Genomic DNA, 24,994 nt, shown 5'->3' with positions numbered 1-24,994 from the left:
CCCCAGCCAACTCGCAAGCCCCGTTGGCAGCAGCGAGTGCCCGCCCCTGGGTAGAGGTACTCGATTACCCACCGGCTCACACCCGGTGGTCGATGTTACTTTTCGGTCGCACAGGTGCCAGGCCCAGGCAGGCCCAGGCAGGCACAGGCAGGCACAGTCCAGCCGGCTCTTGCTCTGCCTTGGCCTCGTGCGGTTCCTTCCACCCTGTGGCTCCCGTCCTCCCATCCCCATCCTTCGTCTTCTTTCTCCTCGGTCTCTGTTCCCTCCATATTCTGTTGCTGCTTGCTTTGGCTTTCCCCTGCACCTTCCTTTCTTTTCCTTCCTTCTTTTTTCTTTTTCAAGTCACTCTCTTGTGGTTCATCAGCCATCTCGGTACCCGTCACTCCTTCCGGGTTCCCATTACAATCATTCGGCTCTCCATCGACGACAGCTCACATCATCGGGACAACCAAAGCTCCTCGATTCCCTCCCTAAACCTGGAGGCTCCATTCCTTTTTTACATTTTTGTTTCGTCTCGCAAAATCGTACACACTTTTGCTACGTTCTTTATTATTTGACTTGAAAGTTGGACTACATTCCCCAATCCTTGATTGGTTTTTGCCCCAGGCCCTGGCTGAGCGGCCATTCGAAATAGATCGGCACAGCATCTGGCCGCCCCCCCTTTTTTTTCCCGGCTTCTGGACCGGCGGCACGTATGCTATCGCGAGCTCTAGCAGGATCTGGTGCCCGTTTTTGAAGTCTTCACCTGCTGGACATCCTCGGCCATCTTTGTGTGTGTACGAATTGATAAAAAGGCTACGAATCGACAAGCGCGACAAACTCGTTCCTAGCTACGCCTAAATAGCCTCACGATGTCAACGAAAATCGAACATGCTGTGGCTTTGGCCAACTTCCCAACGGCCCTCAGCCCCATGTCAGCTCCCGAATGCGACATTGCGACACCCACACCGGCCTCATCCACGAAGCAGTCGCCATCTCAATCCAGCTCCGGTGGTAATCCGCCGTCGAACTCGAAACGGCCTCCCAGAAAAAGCACACTCACTCAGCAACAAAAGAATCAGAAGAGACAAAGGGCTACCCAGGATCAGCTTACAATTTTAGAGGTAGAGTTCAACAAAAATCCAACTCCTACTGCGGGAGTTAGGGAGAAAATCGCAGAGGAAATCAACATGACCGAGAGGTCTGTTCAAATCTGGTTCCAGAATCGGTAAGCGCATTCTCTTTCCCTCTTTTGAGTTTTTTTTTTTTTTTTGGCCCCAGAATGTATTCTAAACATGACTTGTAGTCGAGCCAAGATCAAGTTGTTGGCGAAGAAGAGTCTGGAAACGGGTGAGGACATTGATTCAATTCCTGATTCGATGAGGGCCTACCTGGCCATGCAGGCGCTGGAAACAGGTAAAGGACTCGGCGCAAACTACCTCGGCCGCACCGGCTTGATGCCGTTTAGCCATAACGTCATGATGCTTGGTGGTGACCAGTCTGGTCAAGGCAAAGTCTGTAAGTCGCGGCTCGCCCCTTTCAGCCAATTTTCCACCAGCCATGCAGCTTGATTAACCCTCACCGCTCTATAGTGATTCATCATCTTACCTGCAGATCCCTCAGCATTGGAAAGTGGACTCGAGTTGGACAAAACACTATGGATCTGATTGTGTTTTATTCACCCGACAAGTGTACAATGACCTATTACATCAACAACGAACAAGCCGGATATAAAATTGAGTACCCGTTTTCGTTCATCAAGAACATTTGGCTGGAAAACAACGAAACAGATCTTAACAAGATCGGTGGCATTGTCATCGAGCTGAACCGTGCGCCCAACTTCTTCATGGATTCATCGTCTGTAGCAAACGGCTTCTTCCAGTGCCCCGATTTCACCGAGGATACGCAGGCCACGCAGTGCATGATTCATCAATTGGGAGGCAATCCCAAGATTCTGACAAATCAGCTGGCCAAGCTGGTGTCGCTCGATTCGTTTATGAATCGACACAATCCTCAGCATTTTGTCATGGGCCCTGTCCACGATCCTCACACCATCTCCGTTTCAGCTCCCGTCTCACCCACGGCACGACCGGCGTCGCAACCTAATTTCCATCAACCACCCACCGGAATGATGCAGGATCACTGGGCCATGGACCATATGCATTCCGCCATGGGCCCACCACCTCACGGTCACAAGAGACAGCGTAGTCGGTCCGTACCAGGCCCCGTCGACTTCGCCATGTTCCATAACCAACTGATGCCGTCCTTCTACATCCAACCACCTGGCGAGACAGGACTGTCGCAGCACAGCTCGAGTATCTACGCGCCTGTGCCTCAACAACCAAGCTCTATGGGCCCCGGTCTGAGAATTGACACTCAAGCCCCGTTTGGCCTGGACATGCGCCAATACCCCATATCGGCCACAACAGCCTCGCCATCTGATTTCCCGCCAAGTCCAGCCGGCACTTACCTGTCTCAAGGACCGGAGACAGGACCTATCCCTACCGCCCACTTCGTTACACCATACGGCAATGGCCCCTTCCTATCTCCTCCCATGGTAGGAACGGATAACGGAGGCATTCTGTCTCCCATGCCCTATACTGGTGTCGCTACCGAACCATCCATTGTTGAGCAATCCCCTCCAATGACCATGATGGGGCGCCCGGGATCCGCCGAACTTTATGCCGTTCACGATGGTTCCTGCACAATCTCGGAGGATGGTGTCAGCCTGAACGAGATGTATTCCAAGCACACCATCAACCTACCCATGCACGGCCAGTCTCCCGGCAGCTATGTTTCAGCATCGCAAGGCGAGCTTGACATGGAACAGCTGGTACATTTTGAACATATCGACTCGGTCAGCATGTCCCCCGAGTCGGTGCACCCAACAGCTCAATGATGTCGTCAAGGTGGCGAACAGATGACTTGCCGTGTTTTCTAGCGAAAGATATCCAGCTTGGTTTTTGCCCACGCCACAATAAGCGCGGCGAGCAAAGGGCCCATTGTTGCAAAAGCTTTCACACCATTTGTTAGGCGTTTATACTGTTTTTGATTTTTTTTTTTTGGATATATTCGAAGCACTTGATACCATGGGAGGGTAGGGGTTGTTGCCGGTCTTGGGTTGAAATGTAAAACCCTGCGTCGACCTTTTTCAGCCTCGCAATACGCAATACGGTCATGCGCGTTTTTAGTCTTGACTCTTTTCTACTCGCACTCTCGTTTGCGTACCTATCTCTCGAAAAAGAGATACTGACTGAGCAGGTTGTAATCATGCAGCTATTTTGTTGGATCACTGCCCAATGGGATGAAGGTTCCCGTGTCATTGACCATGTGCGTCCGGTACGGTGATGGTACATTGCATCTTTTCTTAGTTGCATAAGCAATACAGGTCTACGCGGTTTGAGCTACCTCGAAGACTTGCTTTTGGAAAACGACTTTAATTTTGGCGTCTGCGTCGTTTTTTTTTTTCTTTTCTTTCCATATTTTCACTAATCAAGGATCGTTTAGTCGTCTTTTCTTCTTCTTTTTTTTCCTCAGAGGAATCTTTTCTTGGCGCGCTTTGTCATGGGGCGACTTGAGAGAAAAAAGCTAGCCCAGGAGGCTCATGCGGGCGAATAATCCCCCCCCCCCCCCCCCCTTTTTTTTTTTTTTTTTTTTTTTTTTTTTTTTTTGAGAATTCTGAATTCTGAATTTTGAATTTTGTTTTTCTCTTTTTACTGGGCGTGAGTGGATGATTGGTTAAGGCTTTTTTTGCTCCTCGTAATCGGGGGGTGAGTGCTCTAGGGCTGGAGAAGCAGACAAAGAGGGAGCTGTTGTGGCGTGAAAAAGTATGCTTTAGGGCAATCTTGAAGACATCACCTTTCCTTTTCCTGGCTCTGGCATGCCGGTGATGGACGACGTTTTGTAACATATGGGTATACATGCTAGCTTTACAATTATCAAGCGGATTTGAAGCTCGCGAATGGCTGATAAGGGGCGTTTTATACGCGCATGTTGTGCTACGAACGGCGTCGAACGGCGTCGTACTCCCGTCACCCGTTCATCTAAGGTATGTACTCCGACCTGGCAGGAATGGTTGAATATTGATTGGTTGATGCTGTTGTTGACTGCGCCATGAGACTGCGACATACCGCGGAGATGCCCTACGCAGTCCCTCAATTCTGGTCCATCGACACTGTTCTGTGAATTCTGATTTCTCTTGGCGATAGGCTCTGGGTGAAGACTGGAGGGTCGGTCGGGGAACATGGCGTCAGCTGCCAGTACACAAGCCACGGCAGGTTATGGGTTATGTGACGGAACACCGGCGACATTTGGGCAGAAAGTAAACCCAGGACGCCCGTACGGAGGAGAGCCATGCCAAGCATCTTGCGGGAGTATTCAGACTCGTCTCGTCCCTCTGAAATAGGATGCTCGTGTTATGTAATGCATACTCGCCGGGGTACTCGGCAGAGTGACGACTCGGTGAGCCTGTTCATACGACGCAGCAGCTCTGTGGGCACTGTAGGCACTGTGGACACTGCGCCTACCAGAACCAGTGACCGGCTGGGGCTGGGGCATTCTCTCTCTCTGTTTGCGGAGGCGGGTACTCGGTAGTTTCGGCACACTGCATTGGGCATGGTGGCCGACGAAGTACGGAGACGTGATGTGAGAACCAAGGAGATCCGTGACCGCAAGACGAACCTCCGCGAGGGGAATTCAAGGAGGGAGGGGCTGCTGCACCCCGGCGGGCGGGCGGGGGGGGGGGGGTGGGGAGGGGGAGTGGGGCAAAAGCCAGGGCCTCGATCGTCTTTGGCCGACTGCCAGCCGGCGGCGGCCGCTGGGCTTTGGCTGGCTTGGCTTGGCTGGCTTGGCTGGCTTGAAGTGAGTGGACGCTTGCTTCTACTTTCGGCCAGCAGCGGAATCGAGTGGTTCTAGTGCTCTAGTACTTGGCGCTATGGGGCGCTAGTGGATTGGTACGTGTACGGAGTATTTTGCGGCTGGTTCCATGTTTGCTTTTGGTCAATTTGTTTTGCCTTCTGGTTTGCTGCCTGCTGGTACCCGACCATTTACCCCTGCTACTTACTGCCTAGGGACCTCTACCTCTTACCACAGTGACTACTCGGTTGACTGCTTTAGGTACATTAGGTACCTGCTGCTGCGGCTGCTATGTACCTGCCTATGTACTGCTATTGACAGGTAACCAAATTGAAGCCACCAGTTGTGCCAGTGACAACCAGACCACATGCAGCGAACTCGTGACTGGCTGATGACTGGCTGCGTACTCTGGTACAGACTGCGTGTGCAGAGTACAATTGTCATGTACAATTGTCATTGTCTTCGTTGCAGCCTTCGCAGCCACAGAAGTCTGGCGACAGAATTCTTCCCACGGCTTGTTCCTGTCCTGCGCGGCGCGGCGCTACTTTTCCTCTTCGTTCGTATATGCTACCGATACAGGGAGCTAGCGATATATTTGTAATTTTTTTTTTCTTTTACGTGGCACTCGGCACATAAGCTTTTGCGAGGGCCCAACTGCCTATTTTTTTTTTTTTTTGCTTTTACTCTTGTACCAGACATTTTTATTTTCTTCATCATCATCATCATCATAATCATCTTCTTCTTCTCCCCATGCAGCTTGGGTTTTGTTCATGCTACTTGGAACGTGCGGCTGAAGAACGTTTCTCTGGCAGTCATATCTCTCGTTTCTCCGACGTGTAATGCCTCCCTGGTCAGCCATGCCATTCGCGAATCGCCACATTGCAGCAGTTACCGAGACATAGTTGACCAGGATTCGGTTCGCCATGGCCTCCCCGCCTCCGTCAAACCATCGCGGCTGCGACTCGCCCCCACTGTCCCCGCGGCAATCCGTCGCGGAGGACGACCAGCTTCAGAACACATCTTCGCAAATGGCCAGACGAGAGCGGCATCCTGCGCTGGAATCACCACCCAGCCACGTTGTGCATCCACCAAGGTCCAACCCTGGCAACCCTGGCAACCCTGGCAACCCGGCAGGCGGCGTTGCGCGAAGGCCATCGTTTCCGAGAAGCGCAACTTCGAGGCATTCGCTAGTGGCAGACCATAAGCTCGAGCTTGGACATGAGACGCACGTTTTATTTCCCATCGTCTCGAGAGACTCTGGGGCTGACATGGGCTCAGCCGGAGCCGCCGGTGAGAGCCAGCGCCCAGCTCAGACGGCAGATGGCGTGCCGACGAGGGCAAAGCCAGCCGACGATAGAGCGACCCAGAACCTTCGAGATTCTATCCGTCGGTTACGGCCAGGCAAGTCGGGTGGAGAAAAAGCAAAGGACGCCCTACACGCCGCCTCCTTGAGAGAGACCGTCGTGCTCATTCTGGCCGCCGCGTACCAAAAACTCGTCAACGAGACCCTGTTGCGCCGCAAGCCTCTTCTACCCAGCCGCGATGGTCGCCATATCCCCCTCAACTCGTCTTGCAAGCTGCTCGACGAACGCAGCCAGAAGCCGTACGTGAGCAATTTTATCCGATCCAGCCGATATACCGCCTACGACTTTGTTCCAAAGCAGCTGGTGTTTCAGTTCAGCAAGCTCGGCAACTTTTACTTTCTGCTCATGGGCGTGCTGCAAATGATCCCTGGGTTGAGCACAGTCGGCAGGTGGACAACCATTGCACCCCTGTCAATCTTTGTTGCCTTCAGCATGGCCAAGGAAGGATTCGATGATTACAGGCGGTACCAGCTGGACAAGTCGGAGAATCGAAGCCAGGCATGGGTGCTGAACCAAAGCCGGAGCGACGGTCCAAAGGGAGGAAAGCAGGTGGTGGGCAGGCCGCAGTCACCCGAGGTCAAGCTTGGGGTCAGCGTCCAGACCAAGCCCATGAGCGAGGATGGTGACTGGGTGCGTACCCAGTGGCAGAACGTCAAGGTTGGCGACATTGTTCGTATGAGGCGAAACGACGGTGTGCCAGCTGATATGATTTTATTGCATGCCACGGGACCCAACGGCATCGCCTATCTCGAGACGATGGCTCTGGACGGCGAGACGAATCTCAAAAGCAAACAGGCCAGCCCCTTGCTGGCTGAGCGATGCAGCACCCTTGGTGGCATCAAGTCGACGCACGCCACCATCGTATCCGAAGACCCCAACATTGACCTATACAGCTACCACGGCCGTGTTGTTACTGCGGGGAACGAAACAATGCCGCTGTCTCTCAGCAACGTCGTTTACCGAGGATCAATACTCCGCAATACCACCGAGGCTATCGGTGTCGTAGTGAACACTGGAGAGGAGTGCAAGATCCGCATGAATGCCAACAAGAACGTGACGGCAAAGAAGCCCGCCATGCACTCCATGATCAACAAGATGGTTCTGCTGCAGATTGTCACCGTCCTCATGCTCGCCATGGGGCTCACGGTTGGTTACCGCCTCTGGAAGACCGGCGTGCAAGACAGGTCCTTCTACCTCGTGTCCAGGAACAGATGGAGCGCTTCCGTGCTTTATAGGGAGATATTCTTTGGCTACCTAATCATGTTCAACACGCTGATTCCGCTTTCTCTCTACATCAGCATGGAGATCATCAAGATCGGCCAACTCTTGCTCCTGCAGGATGTCGACATGTACGACCCCGTGACTGACACCCCTGTGGTGGCCAATACCACGACCATCCTGGAGAACTTGGGTCAAGTGAGCTACGTCTTTTCCGACAAGACCGGTACATTGACCGAGAATGTCATGCGTTTTCGCAAGATGAGCGTTGCTGGGGTAGCCTGTCTGCACGACATGGACGTGCAAAGAGACGAGGAACTCAAGTGGAGGAAGATGGAGGACCGGCGCAGCAAGGGCAAGCAGACTGCACATCATGAGCGCACACTGCCGGCGTCTTCTTCATTCAAGACGCCAAACTATACGAACAAGGGTGCGACTGGCAGTCTGGAAGAGAAAGGAGCCGAAGGAGAAGATGAAGTAGGAGGAGGAAACGATAAAGACGAAGAGAAGGAGGAGGAGGAAGAAGAAGAAGAACAAGGCTACTATGAATCTGCGCTGCCAAAGAGAACGGCTTCGTTCGCCAGTGCATCCCATTGGAAATCGACCGTTCGACCCGATGAGGAACCCGAGGTCAAGACCGAAGACATGCTGGATTACATCCGCAGAAAGCCACACACTCCGTTTTCCCGGAAAGCGAAGCATTTTCTCCTCTGCATTGCTCTGTGCCACACATGCCTTCCCGAGAAGCGGGATGACGGCGGCTTTTCTTTCCAGGCTGCGTCTCCGGACGAGCTGGCGCTGGTTGAGGCGGCACAAGACATGGGTTGGTTGCTCATTGATCGCGCCGCCCAGACCATCAGACTCCAAACCACCGGCAAGAAGGGGCTCTGCCGGATCGAAACGTACCAGGTGTTGGATGTCATTGAGTTTAGCAGCAAACGAAAGAGAATGTCCATCATCATCAGGATGCCCGACGGCCGAATCTGCGTCTTCTGCAAAGGCGCAGACAATGTCATCGCCTCCCGACTTCAGCTGAGTCTGCTGGCCGAGCAGAAGGCCAAGGAAGTCAGCCGTCGCGCGAGTCGGCGCAAGACTTTCGAGCAGGACAAGGCTCGGAATCGGATGAGCATAGCCAGTACCAGGGGCACTCCGCGGACTAGTCTCGCCATGATGCGACGCGAATCGGTCGACAGGTTGGAAGGACTCCGTCGCAGCATTGGCAGAATATCTAGCGACCTGAAGAGGCTGTCGCACCTGGACAATGCCGACTCTCGTCTTGCTGGAAGATGGTCCGACGAGCTGGCGCCGACGTCGCCCCGGACTTCTTCTGACGTCTTTGGTGGCCGACGCGCGAGCTCTGGTCGGATGCCGCCGTCCTACGACGGCGTCGACCACCGGATTGACGAGTCTGTAGCCGCCAAGGAGGAAGCTGTTTTGGAGCGGTGCCTTCAGCATGTGGAATACTTTGCATCAGAAGGCCTCCGCACCCTGCTGTTTGCATACCGATACATCCAGGAAGACGCGTACGCCGAATGGAAGCAGCGGTACCAGGAAGCCGAGACGAGTCTCGTCAACCGCCAAGAGCGCATCGAAGAGGCGGGCGAGCTGATTGAGCACAACTTTGAGCTTGCTGGCGCCACAGCCATTGAGGACAAGCTCCAGGATGGCGTCCCCGAGACCATAGACAAGCTGCGTCGCGCCAATATCAAGGTCTGGATGCTCACCGGCGACAAGAGGGAGACTGCCGTCAACATTGGGCATTCTGCTCGGGTGTGCAAGCCCTTTTCCGAAATCTACATCATCGACGGCCGACACGGGAGCTTGCGGGACACGCTGACGACGACACTCAACGACGTGGGGCGTGGCATGGTCCCCCATTCGGTGGTTGTGATTGACGGGCAGTCTCTGGCCAAGGTTGACGAGGACGACGACCTGGCAGTCTTGTTTTACGACCTGGTTCTCCGGGTAGACTCGGTCATTTGCTGCCGAGCGTCCCCGTCGCAAAAGGCCAACCTGGTCAAGTCGGTCCGACGATTTGTGCCCAACAGCATGACTCTGGCGATTGGCGACGGAGCCAACGACATTGGCATGATCCAAGCCTCGCATGTCGGCATCGGTATTTCCGGACGGGAGGGGCTCCAGGCTTCCAGGATATCCGACTACTCGATCGCGCAGTTCCGATTCCTTCAGCAGCTCCTCTTTGTACACGGCCGGTGGAACTACCTCCGCACTGGCAAGTACGTCCTCGCAACGTTCTGGAAGGAGGTCTTGTTCTTCCTTGCCCAGGCGCATTACCAGCGATTCACGGGATACTCGGGCACCTCTCTCTTCGAGTCGTGGAGCTTGACCGTGTTCAACAGCTTGTTCACTTCGCTGCCCGTGATCCTGCTGGGCATATTCGAAAAGGACCTGAGCGCCGAGACGCTCCTGGCGGTGCCTGAGCTGTACACGTTTGGGCAGCAGAACCGGGGGTTCAACCTCGCGCAGTACGTGGGATGGATGGTGATGGGCGTGACGGGCAGCTTCGTCATATATTATTTTGCCTGGGCCGATTTCGCGAAGGCGCTGTTTACGCAGGACACGAGCTTGTACGCCATGGGGGCGCTGTGCTTTACCGTTGGTGTCATATTCATCAACGTCAAGCTGCTGTGAGTTGGCCCTTTTTTTTTTTTTTTTTTTTTTTTTCCTTTTTTGGGCCCCTGTATTCTATGCTCTCCCTCTTCTTTGCCGAAAACCCTCAGCGCATCCCACTGTCAAGACAGCGGTACTAACACGAGTCCGCGCAGAATCCTCGAGCTGCACCACAAGACGGTCATAACCTTTGCTGGATTCGCAATCTCCGTGGCAGGCTGGTTCCTATGGTGCCTCTTCCTATCGGGCACGTACCCGGAAAAGGTGGGCAAAGACATGGTGCGTGACGGTTTTCTACACAACTTTGGGCGCAAGCTCAGCTGGTGGACAACCCTGCTCATCGCGCTGGCTGCCCTTGTCATGCTGGACCTCGTGGTGCAGGGCGTCCGCAGGGTCTACTGGCCCACCGACGTGGACCTCATGCAACGGATCGAAAAGGATGCCGAGGCGCGGCGAGCCCTCGTCGAACACGGCGCTTTGGCGGAAGCCGGTGGCGCGGACGCGGACGCGGACGGGGGCGATGTCGAGATGCAGGATCTTTTGCTCCACCGCGGCCGTATAGGCAGCGTGGCGGGCTGGCGCACCCCGAGGGCTAGTTTCCAAGATGGTGCGTAGGGAAGGGGGGGCGCGAAGGTGATGGCGACGATGACGATGACAATGACGGATGTATAGTACCGGTAGAGTGAATACCCTCGTCAAGGGATGGAGGGATGATCTACGAGGGGCAGCAACAGCAATGTACAGCACTGCGGGGAATGGGCTTTCGGGGAGCATGGCGTTGAGGGCCGGTCTGGTGGGCATTCTTCTCGGCACGCGGGCGGGATGTTGTTTGGGTTTTTACGGCGCGCGCGCGTTTCGTTTGTGCTATATAGTGGTGAACTTGGTCCAACGATGGTTGCTTCGCCGTCTCCGACGCAAGTCATTTGCCTCGCCGTCGCCCATGGAAGCCTCTCATGTCCGCGGTCCAAGACTCGCGGCGACAACCCTCCTCACGCCGTCGTAGTCCATGTCGACGCGGGCGTCGAGGCCGCCGTGCCCCTCGTTGCCGAATATGAGGGCGTACAGGGTCCTCGCATCCATGACCACGTCCAGCTTGAACGACGACTGCACGTGGTCGTCGTCAAAGACGCCCCCGGACAGCACGTCCTTGACCATGACGGCCGTGCCGCAGACGTGCATCCTGACGTCGTTGGAGTGCTCTTCTTCCGCGGGCCGCACCACCACCCGCTTCATGGGGTACCCGTCAACGCGGCAGATGAAGTCGCCCTGCCGGGCCTGGGGCGACACAAAGGCCAGCTTGAAGGGCGTGTGGAAGCGCGGGTTGGGCGAGAGGTTGAGCATCGCCAGCCGCGGCTCGTGGGGGGTGGTGGTGTCGTGCACCCAGGCCTCGTCCAGCCCCGGGGCCGCGCCGCGCTCCTTGTGCATGAAGCTCCAGCAGCTGCCGTACAGCTCGGGCCCGCGGAACCCGATGCTGTGGGCCTGGAGGGCGGACAGGCCGACCAGCTGGCCGTTTGCGCCGTGGCTGTCGAAGATGGCGCGCAGGAGGTTGTCGTTTTCGTGGTGGGCGCTGTCGAGGTCCCCCCGGTACAGGCGCTGGAGCTCCGCCTCCCAGCGATCCGTCACCTGGATGGAGGACAGGATTTCGCTGGCCGAGGGCCCGAGCGAGACGATGACGCCGTAGCACTCGGAGAAGAAGGAGAGCCCGGAGAGGGCCATTTCATCCGACGCGGACGACGCCTTGTTGCCGTCGTCGGGGAAGGGCTGGTGACGCCGGGGATCGCTGTACAGCTGGACCACGCCCGAGACGGAGCCGAGCTCCTGCTCGCCGCCGAGGAGGTCGCGGACCGTCTCGCAGAACCGGACTCGCTCGGCCGTGTCCTGGGGCAGCAGGTCGTGGCGGCTCATGAAATGGACCGTGTCGCACCACACCTGGAGCAGCGTCTTGCCGTAGTCCATGGGGAAGCCCCTGCCGTCCGTCGACAGGCCCACGAGGCCGTAGATTTTGTCGCGCGGGTCCCTGGCCAGCGCGCCGGCGTGGTTGGTGAGGAGCTGCGCGAGGGAGCAGCTGCCGCGGTGCTTGTCCCTGCGGAGGCCGTCCAGCTTGAAGGGGCCGGCGGTGCCGTCCACGCCGTCGCGGTGGTGCCTGCGGAGCCAGGACATGAAGGCCTCCCACTCGACGGGCTCCCGGCCAAAGCACACGCGGATCCGGCGCGCCTTTGCGATTTCCTGCAGAATCCACACCCTGTCCCAGTAGGCGTCGGAGACGACCCAGTCCCTGATGTCCGCGTTGGGCTCCGCCTCCTCCGCCGGCCCGAGGTCGAGGTCGAGGTCGAGGGGCGGCAGGTTGACGTAGCGGCGGCCCAGCCAGACGAGGGTCGCGGTGGCGCGGGCGTAGATGTGCGGCATGATGCGCAGCTGGCTGCTGCGCTCGGCCACGTCATCCTGGTTGATGGAGATGGCGTCGATCCAGATGGCCGACCGGCGCGGGTGGGCGCGCAAGTAGTGCAGCGCGTCGTGGAGGTTGCCGGTGACGCCGAGGGCGACGCCGTCGACGAGCACCGTCCTCGGGGGGCACTCGCCGTGGCCCCACCGGTACGAGAGCGTCTCGTACTGCGGGCGCTGGGCAAACGTCACGGTCTGGAGGCGGCACGCCACGAGGCCGTCGGGGCTGAGGTGCGGGTGGACGGTGACGACGCGGATGCCGTCGGCGGTGGCGTTTAACGGGTGGCTGGCGTACGGTTCCGAGAGGAGGGCTGCCGACGCCCCTGGTGCGGACGACATTGAAGCATGGCCCGGGGATGCGAGTGCCAGCACGTGGGCACGGCCGTCGGAATCGGGGATGCCGGCAGCAACTTCCGTGGGTTGGCAGAAGCTCGCGATGCACCGCACCGTGCGGGATACAGTGTCGTGCGCGGCCCGTACTGTGCAGCCAGCCTTGGAACCTGGGAGCCTTCAATGCGTCCGGGGCTACCAGACATACTCCGTACCGAGTTTACTCACCCAGCATCATGACAGAGTCGACAACGAGGCCGCACATGCATAGGCTGCCTGGTCTCTTGCCCTTGCACACCGTCCCGTTTGCTGCTTTGCTCCTGTCTTGTCCAGCCAGCAACGGGCTAGATTACCAGCTGGATCAGATCGGTGACGGCCAGCCAACACCGGCTGCCGTTGGGTCTTTATTTATTTATGCTTTTTTTTATGCATTTTTTTTTTCGCTTCTCGTTTTCACGTTACCCGCCTCCCGTCGGTGTCATGGGCTCTGCTCTTCTCAGAGTCGTCTACTGCCTTCATGCATCTCTGCCCGTCGGGCCGTACGATTTTATTCATTGACAACAACGTCCCTGCTCGTCTACAAGAACAAACTCGCTGGCGGCCAACGCCGCGTGCAATCTTGACCCATCACCAATCACCCATCCCCCGTAGGATCAGCTCTTGGGTTCCTCGCCCCGACGTGTCCCACCATAGTCCAGCTCCAGCAAACAAACAAACAAAAAAGGACCAAGGCGAAGAACAAGACAGGCTTCGTCCGTCCGTTCATGGCATCCATCCCGCAAGCACCACCCAGAGTCCGAGCACCAAGGCCTCGAGCGTACCGTACACCCAGCACAACAAGTTGATGGGCCCAAAAATACAAATTGGGAGCATCGAAACGGCGAAATGACCTGCCCAAAGAAGAATCGAAAATATCTCTCAGTCCTGCTGCTGCCAAAGAGAAGTCAAGGCCAGCGAAAGAATCGCCGGGCTACTTACCGAAAATGATGGGCCTCCTGGTAATCGTCTGCCACATCTCATCCGAAGTCAGCACCTCAAAAGCCCCTTGCCACTTCCACGGGCCTTTGAGACGAAACTTTGTATTCAGCTGAGCTCCCAACGCCCAAATCAGAAGCAGCCTCCAAGACGATCCCGCGCTCCGCCACGAGAAAAACCCGGCAATGTCCCAGAGACCCGGGGCGGAGCCCATATCGAGAGCCAGCTGGTAGGCGTAGCTCTCGTGGTCCACTCCGTAGGTGATTCGAGCCCCGGGCACAGGACGAAGCTTGTAGTGGTGCTCGTCTTGCGCCGACAGGGGCCTCGGGATGCTCTGCGGTGACAACAAGCGACATACCCACAGCTGGGCCTGCAGTTCCGCCAACGGAGGAATGGCCCCCAGCGAAGGACGAACGAACCCGATGAACCCCACCGACGGATCACGGCGGCTCCATATGTGGCGGACATCTGCCGAGTTCGGAGTAGGGTAGGGGAGGTCGGCGCTGTTTCGGAAGCCGCTGGTCAAGAAGGGGAAGCTCTGCTTGTATCCCGTGCACAGAACAACCAGGTCGGGGCGAATGCGCTGGCCCTGCAGACGCGTGTATTCTGGCCGTCTGTTGTCGACGAATTCGACGCTTCCCGACTTGTCGATACGCTTCGGCCATGGTGCGAGGTCGACGCGTCGTCCTTGGGTGTCAGGGATGGGTGTCTGCACGAATGCCGATCGCAAGGCGTAGAGCCAGAGGCGCGGGCCGGGAAGTTGTGGGCGATACGGCTGACTGATGTAGGGACACACTTTCATGGACTTGTTGAAAAATACTACATCCATGTTAGTAAGTTGGCGGCCCTATGTTTGATCCCCCCCTCCCCCCCCTCTCGGGGCTTTGTTCTTTTGGCAGATGCTGACGAAAAGAGAGGAGAAGAGAGGAAGGAAAGGAAAGAGTGCTTTGACGTGACGTGCTCTTGGAAGGATGATCTCTCTCTCGACTGATTTCCCCAACCCATTGGTCCATTCCAAGGGTGGTGCCCGAGCATATGAAGAGAATTATCTTGATGTACAGGTTGTAGTAGCCCCACAGCAGCTTGTCATTGCTGCGAAGTATCTTGTGGACGTATGCCGTGTCAAACAGGTTTGCTCTGCTCACATCAATGGGTATCCCTGGCTCAAACGGATCCGGTTTTCGCAGGCCTGGCAGGATGACTGGACCAGGGTTCCTCTGCTCCGTCGTTAGCAAACAGGAGCCTAAAGAAAGAGGCCGGAAAGAGAGAAAGACCTTTGGAGCGAAATGAAAGCCGTCTCTGTGGCAAAGCACGACTCTCTCCACGGTGGGGGTGGTGACGGCGAGATACGAGATATCCGCGCCCGTCTCTCCAGAGCCAACAACCATGACGGTCCTTCGATTGCGGAACTGCTTCCTTGATTTGAACTCGGACGAGTGAATCACCCGTGGGACGTTGCCGAGGCCGTCTATCGCGGGCATGTTGGGCTCGACGTGAAGGCCAGAGCACACGGCAACAGCGTCGCAGTCCCATTCGTGCTCATCATCTCCGCAGCGGTAGACGACTTTATGCCCGTTTGGGCGGCGCACCACGGCCACGACTCTGGAGTTGAGATGGATACACGGCCATAGATCGAAGTGGGTGCAATAGCTCCTCAGGTACCTCGCGTACGCGGCAGCGCTGAGAAAGTCCGGGGCGTCTGGCAGCCTGAAATCCGAGAACGTTGTAAGCTGCTTGGACGAAACCAGCTGCAGAAAAAAGCGCCCAACCCCCCCCAACCCACGGTCAGCGTTTTCCCTCAAGTCCGTGGCCAGACGTGGCTGGGGTGAGGAGGGAGAAGAGCCTCTTTCTTTACCTCGGCGTCTTCATAGACTCGGGCCACAAACGTCCCCCCGACGTGTGGTTGATACTCGAACAAGCGAGCTTCCACCTCTTGACAATCGAGATGCTTGCGTGCCTGGGTGAGATGCTTCAGGGTTGTCAGACCCGAAGGGCCAGCGCCAATAACTGCCACTCTCATCGTGGGAAAAGCGGACTCGCACTCGTTCGTTTTCTTCTTTTTCCTTTTCCCCCTTTCACAGGCATCGAGAATGGTGGGAAACGTCATGCTCCGCCATGGTGCGAAGAGGCGTCAAGCCAAGTCCATATATCATCAACTTTTTCGTCTCGAACTTCCAGGCGGACATTCTGGAGCCGAGCAAGCCACTCCGCTTCCTGGGCCCATGTTTGCTAGCTCCTAGACAAAGTGGGATTCCGGAATGGCTCCGTCATTTGGCAAGGCCGAGGCAATCTTTTCCCTCCCCAACGCCCATTTTGGCTATGCCGTCATTGAGTTGTTATTGTCTCTTGCCATCCGAAGCAGAATATGACCGTTTCCCTTTCCTTTTGTCCCCGTCTCCCACTCGCCGAGCGTGTGTCGGGGCCATTCTGCGCCTTGTGATACTCCGCGGGCCAAAAGCGATGCGCATCATGGAACTCGCAATTCCCTCGACGCCCCGGAAACCTGAGCAGCGCGAATTTCGGCTGCGGGCAACAAGACAAGAACAAGACCCCCATGACGGCTGGCTGCAAGTGGAGCGGGCTGCAAAGGCAGTAATCTGCCAACCAAGAAACCTTAATCGAGCCCGCCGTGGGTTTCACCACGGTACATGGGCTGCAGAACAAGGCGATTCGCGCGCGACAACAAGAGAAGCCGGCAAGGCTGGATCCTACGTGTCAGCTCAGCTTATTATCTGAGCAGAAGTCTCGGCGGCATAGTGTCTTGAGCCCAGGCGGTTGCTTGGACCAGAAGCCGCCCCCGTCCAAGTCGATTCATCCGACCCAATAATACCGAGAACCGGCGGATGGGGCGTTTTGAGGCATTTGACCCTCGTGAGCTTTGGATACATGGCAAAAAGCCACGACAAAGTATGTGTGGCGGCACGGAACGGCCAAGGGCGAATTCCTTCGGAAACAACCGTTTGCGTATTTTAGTCCCTCGGGGTCGATGGAACTGCGCCGACTCTTGGTTTCTGCCGGAAAGACAAGGGACACATTACAATGATTCGACATGAACAAGAGCCGCTTTTCGCAAAACAACGGCGGGCTGGTCATCCGTCGTTTTCTTTTTTGTGTGTGTGTGTGTGTGTGTGTGTGTGTTTTCCCCTCCATCATCGCCGACTCGTCCGTCTGCTTGGGAAGATGGCGCGTGGGAGAAACACACGGCTTGACCCGAGCCCACTGGATGAATGACGGCGACTCTGGCTCGCACCTTGTCGCACCGCACGAACCAGAGCAGCAACATCATCAGCCCGTGGGGTGACACCGGCTCCCACGGCCGCCGTCGTCCTCGCAGAGTCTGTACACCTTTGCGCGCGGTCTCGACGTCTTGACCACTTGATGCTCCTGCCGGCATGGCTGGATCCATCCATCCATCCATCCGGCAGAGACCGTTTTACAAAACATCAGCTGAGCTGAGCCAGCCCGTTATACATTGGCCGCGACATTGTTCCCGCACATGCTGAATAGACCACGGCGTCCCCCGCAAGAAGCTTTGGACCGAGACGGGACGTGTTGTCTGCGCGAAATGCGAATTGTTCGCGAAATGCACAAACTCCCCCGCTTCTATTGTTGGCCGATCCCTCCCTTCCCTTCCCGGGGATCGCGTCCCCGCCGCGCTTCGTAGCTCAGACCAACATGACATCAAAGAGCAAACCCCCCCCCCTCCCCTGTTATATCCAACGTCCACCCCATACTCCCGGGACAGAGCGACCGGCCAGCTGGAGCCGGCGCTCGCAGCCCCAGGCCGTGCTCACCTGAGACGCTTACAATGCGGCGCCTCTGTATACCCTCGCCCTTTGATGCCGCCAGTCGCCGCGTCGCCGCGTCGCCGCGTCGCTCGACTGGCAGACCACGTGCCTCCTCCCTTCTACCCGGGCAAGCGAAACGGGCAAAAAGGAAAAATGAAAAGAAAAAATGAAAATGAAAAGAAAAAATGAAAAGCAAAAGAGAAATTGAAAAAAAAAAAGAAAAGAAAAAGAGAAAAAAGAGAAAAAGAGCGACAACATCACATCACATGCCCATCGGTTACTCGCATCAAGTTGTGCCACAAGAGGCGGCACGTCCCGGTGACTTGTACGCTGCGGTTCGGTGTGGCGCGACATTTGAGCCCTCTCTCCTCACCACCATCCTGGTCATCCTGTCATTGACGCGATTCGCAAAGCAAAGCACCCCGGATGCGACGGGCTTTTTCTTCCTCTCATGGCTCAATGGCCTGCCCTGCAGTGCAATCAGGTGCCAACGATGGCTGTCGGCAACAGTCTTGCTGAGAATTCCGCTCCCGCCATAGTTATTATACCCCGTTACACCTTACACCCCATTGCTGACGACGTCTACACACAAAGTACCTATGTACAGTAGATGAATAGAAAAAAGTACCGAGCTTGATCACGTTCCTTCGTAGCTTCATTACCGCGAGTTCAGAATCATAAAAGGGGAAAAAAAAAAAATCCCCGCCAAATCTCATCTCATCTCAACCCTCAACTCAAGCCTTGAGCGGCAATAACCGACAGGCTGCAACTTGACCCCCGGTAACCGAGTGCTCAACCCCCTTCCTCTGCAGCGTCTCAACGCCCTCCACCGGGTCAGCGACCAAGAACAGCTTGGAAGCGCTCTTGTCTGAAAAGTCGCAGACGACAGGGAAAAACATGCCCTGCTTCGAGTCAGCCGCCACGTAAAGTCGCTGGCCGCCATCCGGATTGTCGAGCGGAACGAATGCGACAGTGACAGAAGACCGTGGCACCCGGCTTGAATCACTGACGCGCAATCGTGAAACGCCAATCTTGGCCATGGTGTCATTGTAGTAGTGCATTGACCTGTGGACGCCGTCGTAGACAATTTCCGACTGTTGGTTGGTGTCCCACTGGCTGAAGCAGTAGCTGTTGTCCTTGTCATCATTTGTGACCACGTACAGATTGCCGTTGGCACACGAGACGACCCTTGCGGATGAATCCGGAGTGGCAAGCTGAGAGAGGGTATGATTCGTGGCCATATTGTATGTCACCTCTTCGGATCCTTCCGCTGTTGAGACCGAGGCCGAGTCGATGCTTCTTCTTCGAGTGCCTTGCGAAAGAGAACCGGTGCTGCGACTTGCGGCCGGGCTAGTTTTTCTGTCAAGAGGAGAAAGGAGGCATTCTGTCAGTCAAGGCTTGTTGTGAGGGCGACGGGACGTGTCAGAAAGCTGAAAAAAAAAAAACTCACCCGATACATTTGCGCATCAGCGATCTGTCACCGGTATCCAACACAGGAGCATCGCCCGTACCGATCAATCCTGCCCACAGCCTATTGCGCCAGCTGATTTGGGTCAGGACGCCGGTACATCCGTCGTGGCTGTGCAGCCCTGCTTCCCATCCAGTAGAGTTGCTGTACTTGGCCGAAGCAGATATTTTGGCCGATCCCTTGATCGACGGTTCATCGACAATTCCCACGGATTTTTCCCAAAACGTGGATATCTTCAACCCGCATCTGATACCCACCGGCAGGCCAATCTCCGCCGTGAGCGCCACATCCCCATCTGCCTCAAACACGGGTTTGAAGTAAGGTTCCCAGCCACTTCTCTGGTTCTGGCTGGGATTCACAATATCCATAACCACCAGGGCGTCTTGCAGGCCTATCTCTCCGCCCACCAGAAGTTTTCCATTTGCCTCGGCTCCCACTTCGACACGGGCGCCGACGTTCACGTAGGGGCCGATTGTGACGACGCCATAGCTCAGGTGCGGTAGGCCGTAGGTGAAGAGATCAGTGGTGAATCGCTGTTTAAGCTGGGCCTGTGCTTCAATGCCGAGCTTCAAAGCAAACTGCATATTCGTGCGAAGTTCGATGCGACCTTCTTCCAGTCCTTTAACGGCAGACCATCTGGCTCGCCCGGCAACTCTTCCTTGGCCGGAAGCACCACATCCGACACAGTAGATGTTCAAGCGCTCGGCGACAAGAGCCGTGCCTCCCAAGACTTGCTGCTGGGGCTGGAAAGATTTGAGGAGAAGCGCATCACCCCAAGGGGATTGAACCGGGCGTACAAGTGAGTTGACCAAGGTGTTGGAAAGGCTATTGGGATTGGAGCGATCCGGGAGCTTGAAGGAGAAGCCTGCGTCAAAGCCGCCGCCGATGGAAAGCGCAGCTGTAACAACCTGCTCGACCTTTTTGTAGACATTCTTGAAGAAGCGGCCGGCCTTTGACCAGAAGCCTCTCTGGGCCAGAGACCGACCACGCATTCTTGCCGCTCCCGGAGATGGTGCGCCGGTGCCGTTGCTTGGCCAAGTGGAAAACTTGCCGTCTAGAAAGGCCTTTGATTCCAGGCTCATATTGGCCAACCCTAGCTTTGCGTCTAGGATTTGGTCGAAATTGCTTCCGAGACAAGCGGTTGGCAGTCCATTCTCCTTGTCAACGGGTTCCTCACATTCCAGCTGCAGCTGGCCCATGGAGTCGCCGGAGTCGGCGTCCGTATTCGAAGCCACGGCAGCCCCATTTGGGCATGAGGTTGACTGTCCAGAGGATTTTGTTGAAGCGCGAGGTTGGCCATGCCTGTCTGCGCTCCACCAACCCCATTCAGTCTCGCCCGAAGTGGTGATTTGATCAGGGTGCTTGGAGCTGCCAACGGCGACAATAGTTTGCTTCTGGTGGTTGTATTCCAAACCAGTGACGTTGAAGTAACATCGCTCGCCCGTGGCATAGCCGCCGCAGCCAGGAACATAGGCGATCAAGATCAAGCCGTCTTTGGCTGACCAGGTTTTTTGTGCATGGTTGAAGGCATCCTGGTCCTTGAACGATGCGGTCATTACCCCATTCGAGTGGTAGTCGATCGAGACGTGGTCCGAGTGGTCAATGTTGACAGAAGGATACTTGAAGTAGTATTTCAGGAAAGCATAGTGACCAGATTCAGAAGGGCCTGCCCATGTTAGCTGAGGATCCCAAGGGAATACGATATTCTTCTGTCTTACTCGAAACGCCATAGTAGAGCTGGGAACCCTGATTGGGCTCAACCGGTATTACATTCTCAACTTTTTTCGTATCATGAGACCAATGCACATTCGGAGACAACGTTGCCGACGGCACGTCGTTGACAAAGGAGGGTGTCTGAGGCTGTGTTGGCGTTGGTGTTGGCTTTGATGAAGGATATATGGCTGTCACAATCTCCGTCCTAAACTTGACCGGAGCGGTCCCATTTCTAGTTCCATTCCCAAGCTGATATGGCGGCTGGACAGCCGATACTGGGGAAGCAACTCCCAGTAAAAGAGCGGCAGCAAATGGTAGAGGCAGCATTTTCTCTCTCCCCGCGACGAGAGTATTTGTCCTTGGCTTGTACTTTGTTTTCTCACACAAACTCCCACAAACTCTCACAAACGCACCAGACTGAAAAGGAGCGACAAAAAGGATCGAAAAATGGGGCAGTCACCCTTGAAAGAGTGTAAGATGGTGACGGTCCGGGAAGATTCCCTTTTCATGATGGGCAAAGCCTCGTCTTTTATCCGTCTACGGACAAGCTCCAAAGTCTCGTTGCGGCATTGCGGATTTGACCAGCTGCTTACATGTCCAAAGTGGATTCTTTACCATACTCGGAAGGAGAGGTTTCATTTCGTTTGCCGAGAGTACCCCGGCCCAGGTTGCTATACAGCCCTTGTAATAACAGCCGTATACGCAGTACCATGCCAATTGTCGAATCATTCAGCGATCTGGAAGAGAGGGCCCTCTTGAAATGGCGAATATCTAGCAATGAATGGGTTATTCCCATTATCAGCTAGCGCCTTGCACGACAGTTTGGACAGGAAAAGGGGACTTTTTTTTTTTTTTTTTGGATCCTTCGTGTGCAACTGTATGATGGGTCGGTCTGTCAATGGATGAGGAGCCGATGAGCTTCGAGCTTGAGCTTCGAGCTTCGGCTTCAAGTCAAGGCTTGAGCCTTGCATGCTGGACAATTGGGTAGAGTGGACCAAAGGAAGCAAAGGGAATGTATGACACTGATGCAGAACGCGGGAGTCTCGCGTGTGGCTGCAATGTAGGGCACGTCTTTGTGGACGGGCAGCCGAGCAGCCGAGCAGCATCGGGGCCTTGAGAAATGAATTGAGCTAGCTGGGTTTGACAGCGCGATGAGACATGAGCCCGCAACGCAAATCGAGGCACGCCACAACGCACGCCACAACGCATGTCACAACGCATGTCACCTACCATTTGAAGCTACGGCATAACGCACCTGCCGTGAAGATCCCGATTCCCCGCCATGCCACGAACGCAAAGGGTAACGAGTCATGGACGCTCCTGCCCCTTTTGGACCCTTCCCCCTCCCCCCCCGCGCACCCCTCCCAGTCGCTCCCACCCCACTCGCACACAGACATTCCGGCCCTCTCTTGCTGTGTCGTGCTCCGTCCGTACGGGGTCGGACAAGGCTCGAACGCGTGGGACGCGCACAAGGTTTCGGCTGAGAAAAGTGTTCGCTCAGATCCACTGTGGCCACAAAGCTGTAGCCGTTCTAGCCCTAAAAGTCAGTCACGGCCGTTGCTAGAGGACAGGGGGGTGGATTTGACAAGGGGAAAGATGCCCACTGCCCACCCAATTCCCAATTTCGAATTTACTCTCGAGTTTGACAGATGACGTGCTCCGGAGCAGGAGCCAGGGCAGCCGCGCTCAGGTGGGTCGGGTCGTTCGTGCCTGCCCTGCCCTGCCGCGCGCGGGGTAATTGCAGCTTCCCCGCATCACTGGAATTTTGCACAGCGTTGCCATTGAAAGACGGAAAAGGGGAATCTTTTGGCTGTTGAATCGCGATGGCTTCAGTTGGTAAAGCATAGGGTTTTGTTTCTTTCTCTTGGTTTTCTTTGTTGTCCTTGGGGAAAAAAAAAAAAAAAAAAAAAAAAAAAAAAGGTAGAGCAATGGTGTCTCACCCCACGTCATTCAAGATTGCCTGCCATCGGCAAAGTATGTACTGTACCTAAGCTTTACCAAGTCGCGTGCTACAAATAGCGAGGCTGCATGTGCACATCCAAGTTGGCCCCTAGAAGGACAGTTAGGGGTCTCTGCTGCTGCCTGCTTCTACCTTGAATCGCTTGCTTTTGCCAAAGAAACCAAAAGGCACCCGCTGATCACGTTATTCGCCCTGATGTCATCTTCCAGGTTTAGCCCTTTCCCAGACCAGGCTCAAAGGGCCTTGGCCCCTTGGCATTGGCAATCGGTCAAGCACCTTGCCAGTCAGGCCAAGCTACAGGGATCCAGGTCTGGTGCCAATGCGTGCACCATGATGGCCAGAGAGTGCTGGAGTGCCCACCAGCGGTCTTGTTGAACGCCTCAACTGTTTCTATTTCAAGAGGTCAACTTGTTGGTGAGGTCAACTGGTGCCTGGTGCCTGGTGCCAAGACTGGATGTGCCTGCCCCTGCCCTGCGCCATTCCGTGTCTGCCGCAAAGAGGCCGTGGAGAAGAGATTTTTATCAAAATTGAAAAGGCAAACCTGTGCGGAAATACGGGCTCCTCTCCACAACGTCCTCCGCGCGGCTCACAAACTGCACGTGCCAGCTCGTTGAATCCATGTCCCGACACAAACCCGCGCTGTGATTGGCCCCGCCGAGCCTTCGTTGCAGCGGCCCTTGCAGCGGCGGCCCCTGCAGCGGCCCCTGCATCTCTAGCGCGTCCGGATTCTGCGAGTCAAGTTTCACCTTTCAAACCACAGCCATCGGAAATTTTGTCTTTTGACTTGGCGCGACCCCCCTTCCCCCCGTCTCCCCCCCGGGACCTTGGCTTTTTCTCCTCGAACAACTCCACTGGCCGGCCGGAAACTCTCTCAAAATTGCGCGCGCAAATCGGCTGGATGGGGTCTCGTGGGTTCGGCGTCGAAAGGCCCAAGGGCTCCAAGGCCTCTGGAGCAGAGCCGGGGGAAGACGGTTGGTGAAGGCGGGGAACATGCACATGCAGTTCAGAAATCGCCTTGCCCTGTTTCTCCCCAGGTCTCAGTCTGCGCCAGCTTGAAAGCGTACGCCAAAAAAACGGGGGAAAAGAAAAAGAATAGGAAAAAGAATAGGGAAAAGAAAAAGAAAAAGAAATAGAAAAAGAAAAAGAAAAAGAAAAAGAAAAAAAAGAAGCAAAACGTATTGACCATGAATCCACTTTGGGATATTGGCTTACTGATAAAAAGTGGGCAGCGTTTCAACGCTCCAGCAGCCTAGCCTGCTCGCTCATGATTCTGCACCCCGTTTCCCACCACGAGCTTTGCAGTTTGGGCATCAAACCTCTGGTTGATACGATTACGACGCACCCACAGGATACGCGAGATGCACGAGATGCGCGAGATGCAGAAGTTGCGCGAGATGCCCCTGCAAAGCACACGGCCTACAAGCACACCACCACGCTGCCCTTTCCGACGACAACCCAGCACTCAGGACCAGGCCAACTCTGCAAAAGGGCTCCTCCCGTCTTATGTATTAGTCAGAATGCCTGCTGGCCCAAACCTTGGCCGACTGCTAACCACGTGCATCCTTTTGATCCAAGATCCAGCGCTTCGCAGGAGCCCACCTCTTTAGCCGCCGGTGCCGCTGCTATCCGGCAGCCTAGTGAGACACGGCTTTGTCAAGGTCCGAGCCGCATCCCTCGAGGTTGAGCGGCCGCAATTCGCGTCGTCTCTGTTGACCTGGGCCATTCTGCTGCTACCCTCCATGTCGATGGATCGATGGATCGATGGATCGATGGATTCCAATGACTTTCACACCTACCTGCCCCGTCAACTCTTCTATTGCTGGCCGAGATGCACCAGCAAGTGGGCTTCCGGAGTTGCTCATGCGCGTCTGGTGGTTGACCCCTGAGGTGCGTCTTCGTCGGTTCGTCTTCTTCGGTTCGTCTTCTGCGGTTCGTCTTCTTCGGTTCGTCAACCTCGGTTCGTCTTCTCCGGTTCGTCTTCTCCGGTTCGTCTTCTCCGGTTCGTCTTCTCCGGTTCGTCTTCTTCGGTTCGTCTTCGTCGGTTCGTCTTCTTCAGTTCGTCTTCTTCGGTTCGTCAACCTCGGTTCGTCGACCTCCTGCCTGTCATACGCTTTACGCCCACTGTAAGCAGCGTTTGTTTCCACCATATTACATCCGTCTTGTTCTTGCGACGATGCGGCCCCCTCGATGAATGTATGGTATGCATGTACATGCTGACTCCATGTCTGCCTGCGGCTGCCATCCCCATGCTACAAGCTGGCCAGCACGCAGA

At 55.8% G+C, this 24,994-nt stretch overlaps 5 protein-coding genes across 5 annotated transcripts; 3 read left to right on the top strand and 2 right to left on the bottom strand.

Annotated features, from left to right (window-relative positions):
- Nucleotides 1–851: 851 nt before the first annotated feature.
- UV8b_04268 (uncharacterized protein) lies at nucleotides 852–2,878 on the top strand (the record flags this gene model as incomplete). Its single annotated transcript, XM_043141766.1, has 3 exons — nucleotides 852–1,207; nucleotides 1,286–1,497; nucleotides 1,572–2,878. 3 exons carry the CDS (start codon nucleotides 852–854, stop codon nucleotides 2,876–2,878), a joined length of 1,875 nt encoding a protein of 624 aa, XP_042997700.1.
- Nucleotides 2,879–5,756: 2,878 nt separating this feature from the next.
- UV8b_04267 (uncharacterized protein) lies at nucleotides 5,757–10,661 on the top strand (the record flags this gene model as incomplete). The annotated part of the gene is made up of 2 exons (XM_043141765.1): nucleotides 5,757–10,063; nucleotides 10,202–10,661. The coding sequence occupies 2 exons, from the start codon at nucleotides 5,757–5,759 to the stop codon at nucleotides 10,659–10,661; spliced, it is 4,767 nt and encodes a 1,588-aa protein (XP_042997699.1).
- A 336-nt stretch (nucleotides 10,662–10,997) lies between these two features.
- On the bottom strand, nucleotides 10,998–15,813 carry UV8b_04266 (uncharacterized protein; the record flags this gene model as incomplete). Its single annotated transcript, XM_043141764.1, has 6 exons — nucleotides 10,998–12,811; nucleotides 13,640–13,708; nucleotides 13,797–14,612; nucleotides 14,755–15,010; nucleotides 15,068–15,541; nucleotides 15,649–15,813. 6 exons carry the CDS (start codon nucleotides 15,811–15,813, stop codon nucleotides 10,998–11,000), a joined length of 3,594 nt encoding a protein of 1,197 aa, XP_042997698.1.
- A 2,502-nt stretch (nucleotides 15,814–18,315) lies between these two features.
- Nucleotides 18,316–21,089, bottom strand: UV8b_04265 (uncharacterized protein; the record flags this gene model as incomplete). The annotated part of the gene is made up of 3 exons (XM_043141763.1): nucleotides 18,316–18,931; nucleotides 19,032–20,715; nucleotides 20,768–21,089. 3 exons carry the CDS (start codon nucleotides 21,087–21,089, stop codon nucleotides 18,316–18,318), a joined length of 2,622 nt encoding a protein of 873 aa, XP_042997697.1.
- A 3,394-nt stretch (nucleotides 21,090–24,483) lies between these two features.
- Nucleotides 24,484–24,849, top strand: UV8b_04264 (uncharacterized protein; the record flags this gene model as incomplete). Its single annotated transcript, XM_043141762.1, has 1 exon — nucleotides 24,484–24,849. One exon carries the CDS (start codon nucleotides 24,484–24,486, stop codon nucleotides 24,847–24,849), a length of 366 nt encoding a protein of 121 aa, XP_042997696.1.
- Between the last annotated feature and the right edge of the window lie 145 nt (nucleotides 24,850–24,994).

This window comes from Ustilaginoidea virens, chromosome 3 (assembly GCF_000687475.1).
Source record: "Ustilaginoidea virens chromosome 3, complete sequence".
NCBI classification, from domain to species: Eukaryota; Fungi; Ascomycota; class Sordariomycetes; order Hypocreales; family Clavicipitaceae; genus Ustilaginoidea; species Ustilaginoidea virens.
This window is presented reverse-complemented; position numbering and strand designations above follow the sequence as displayed.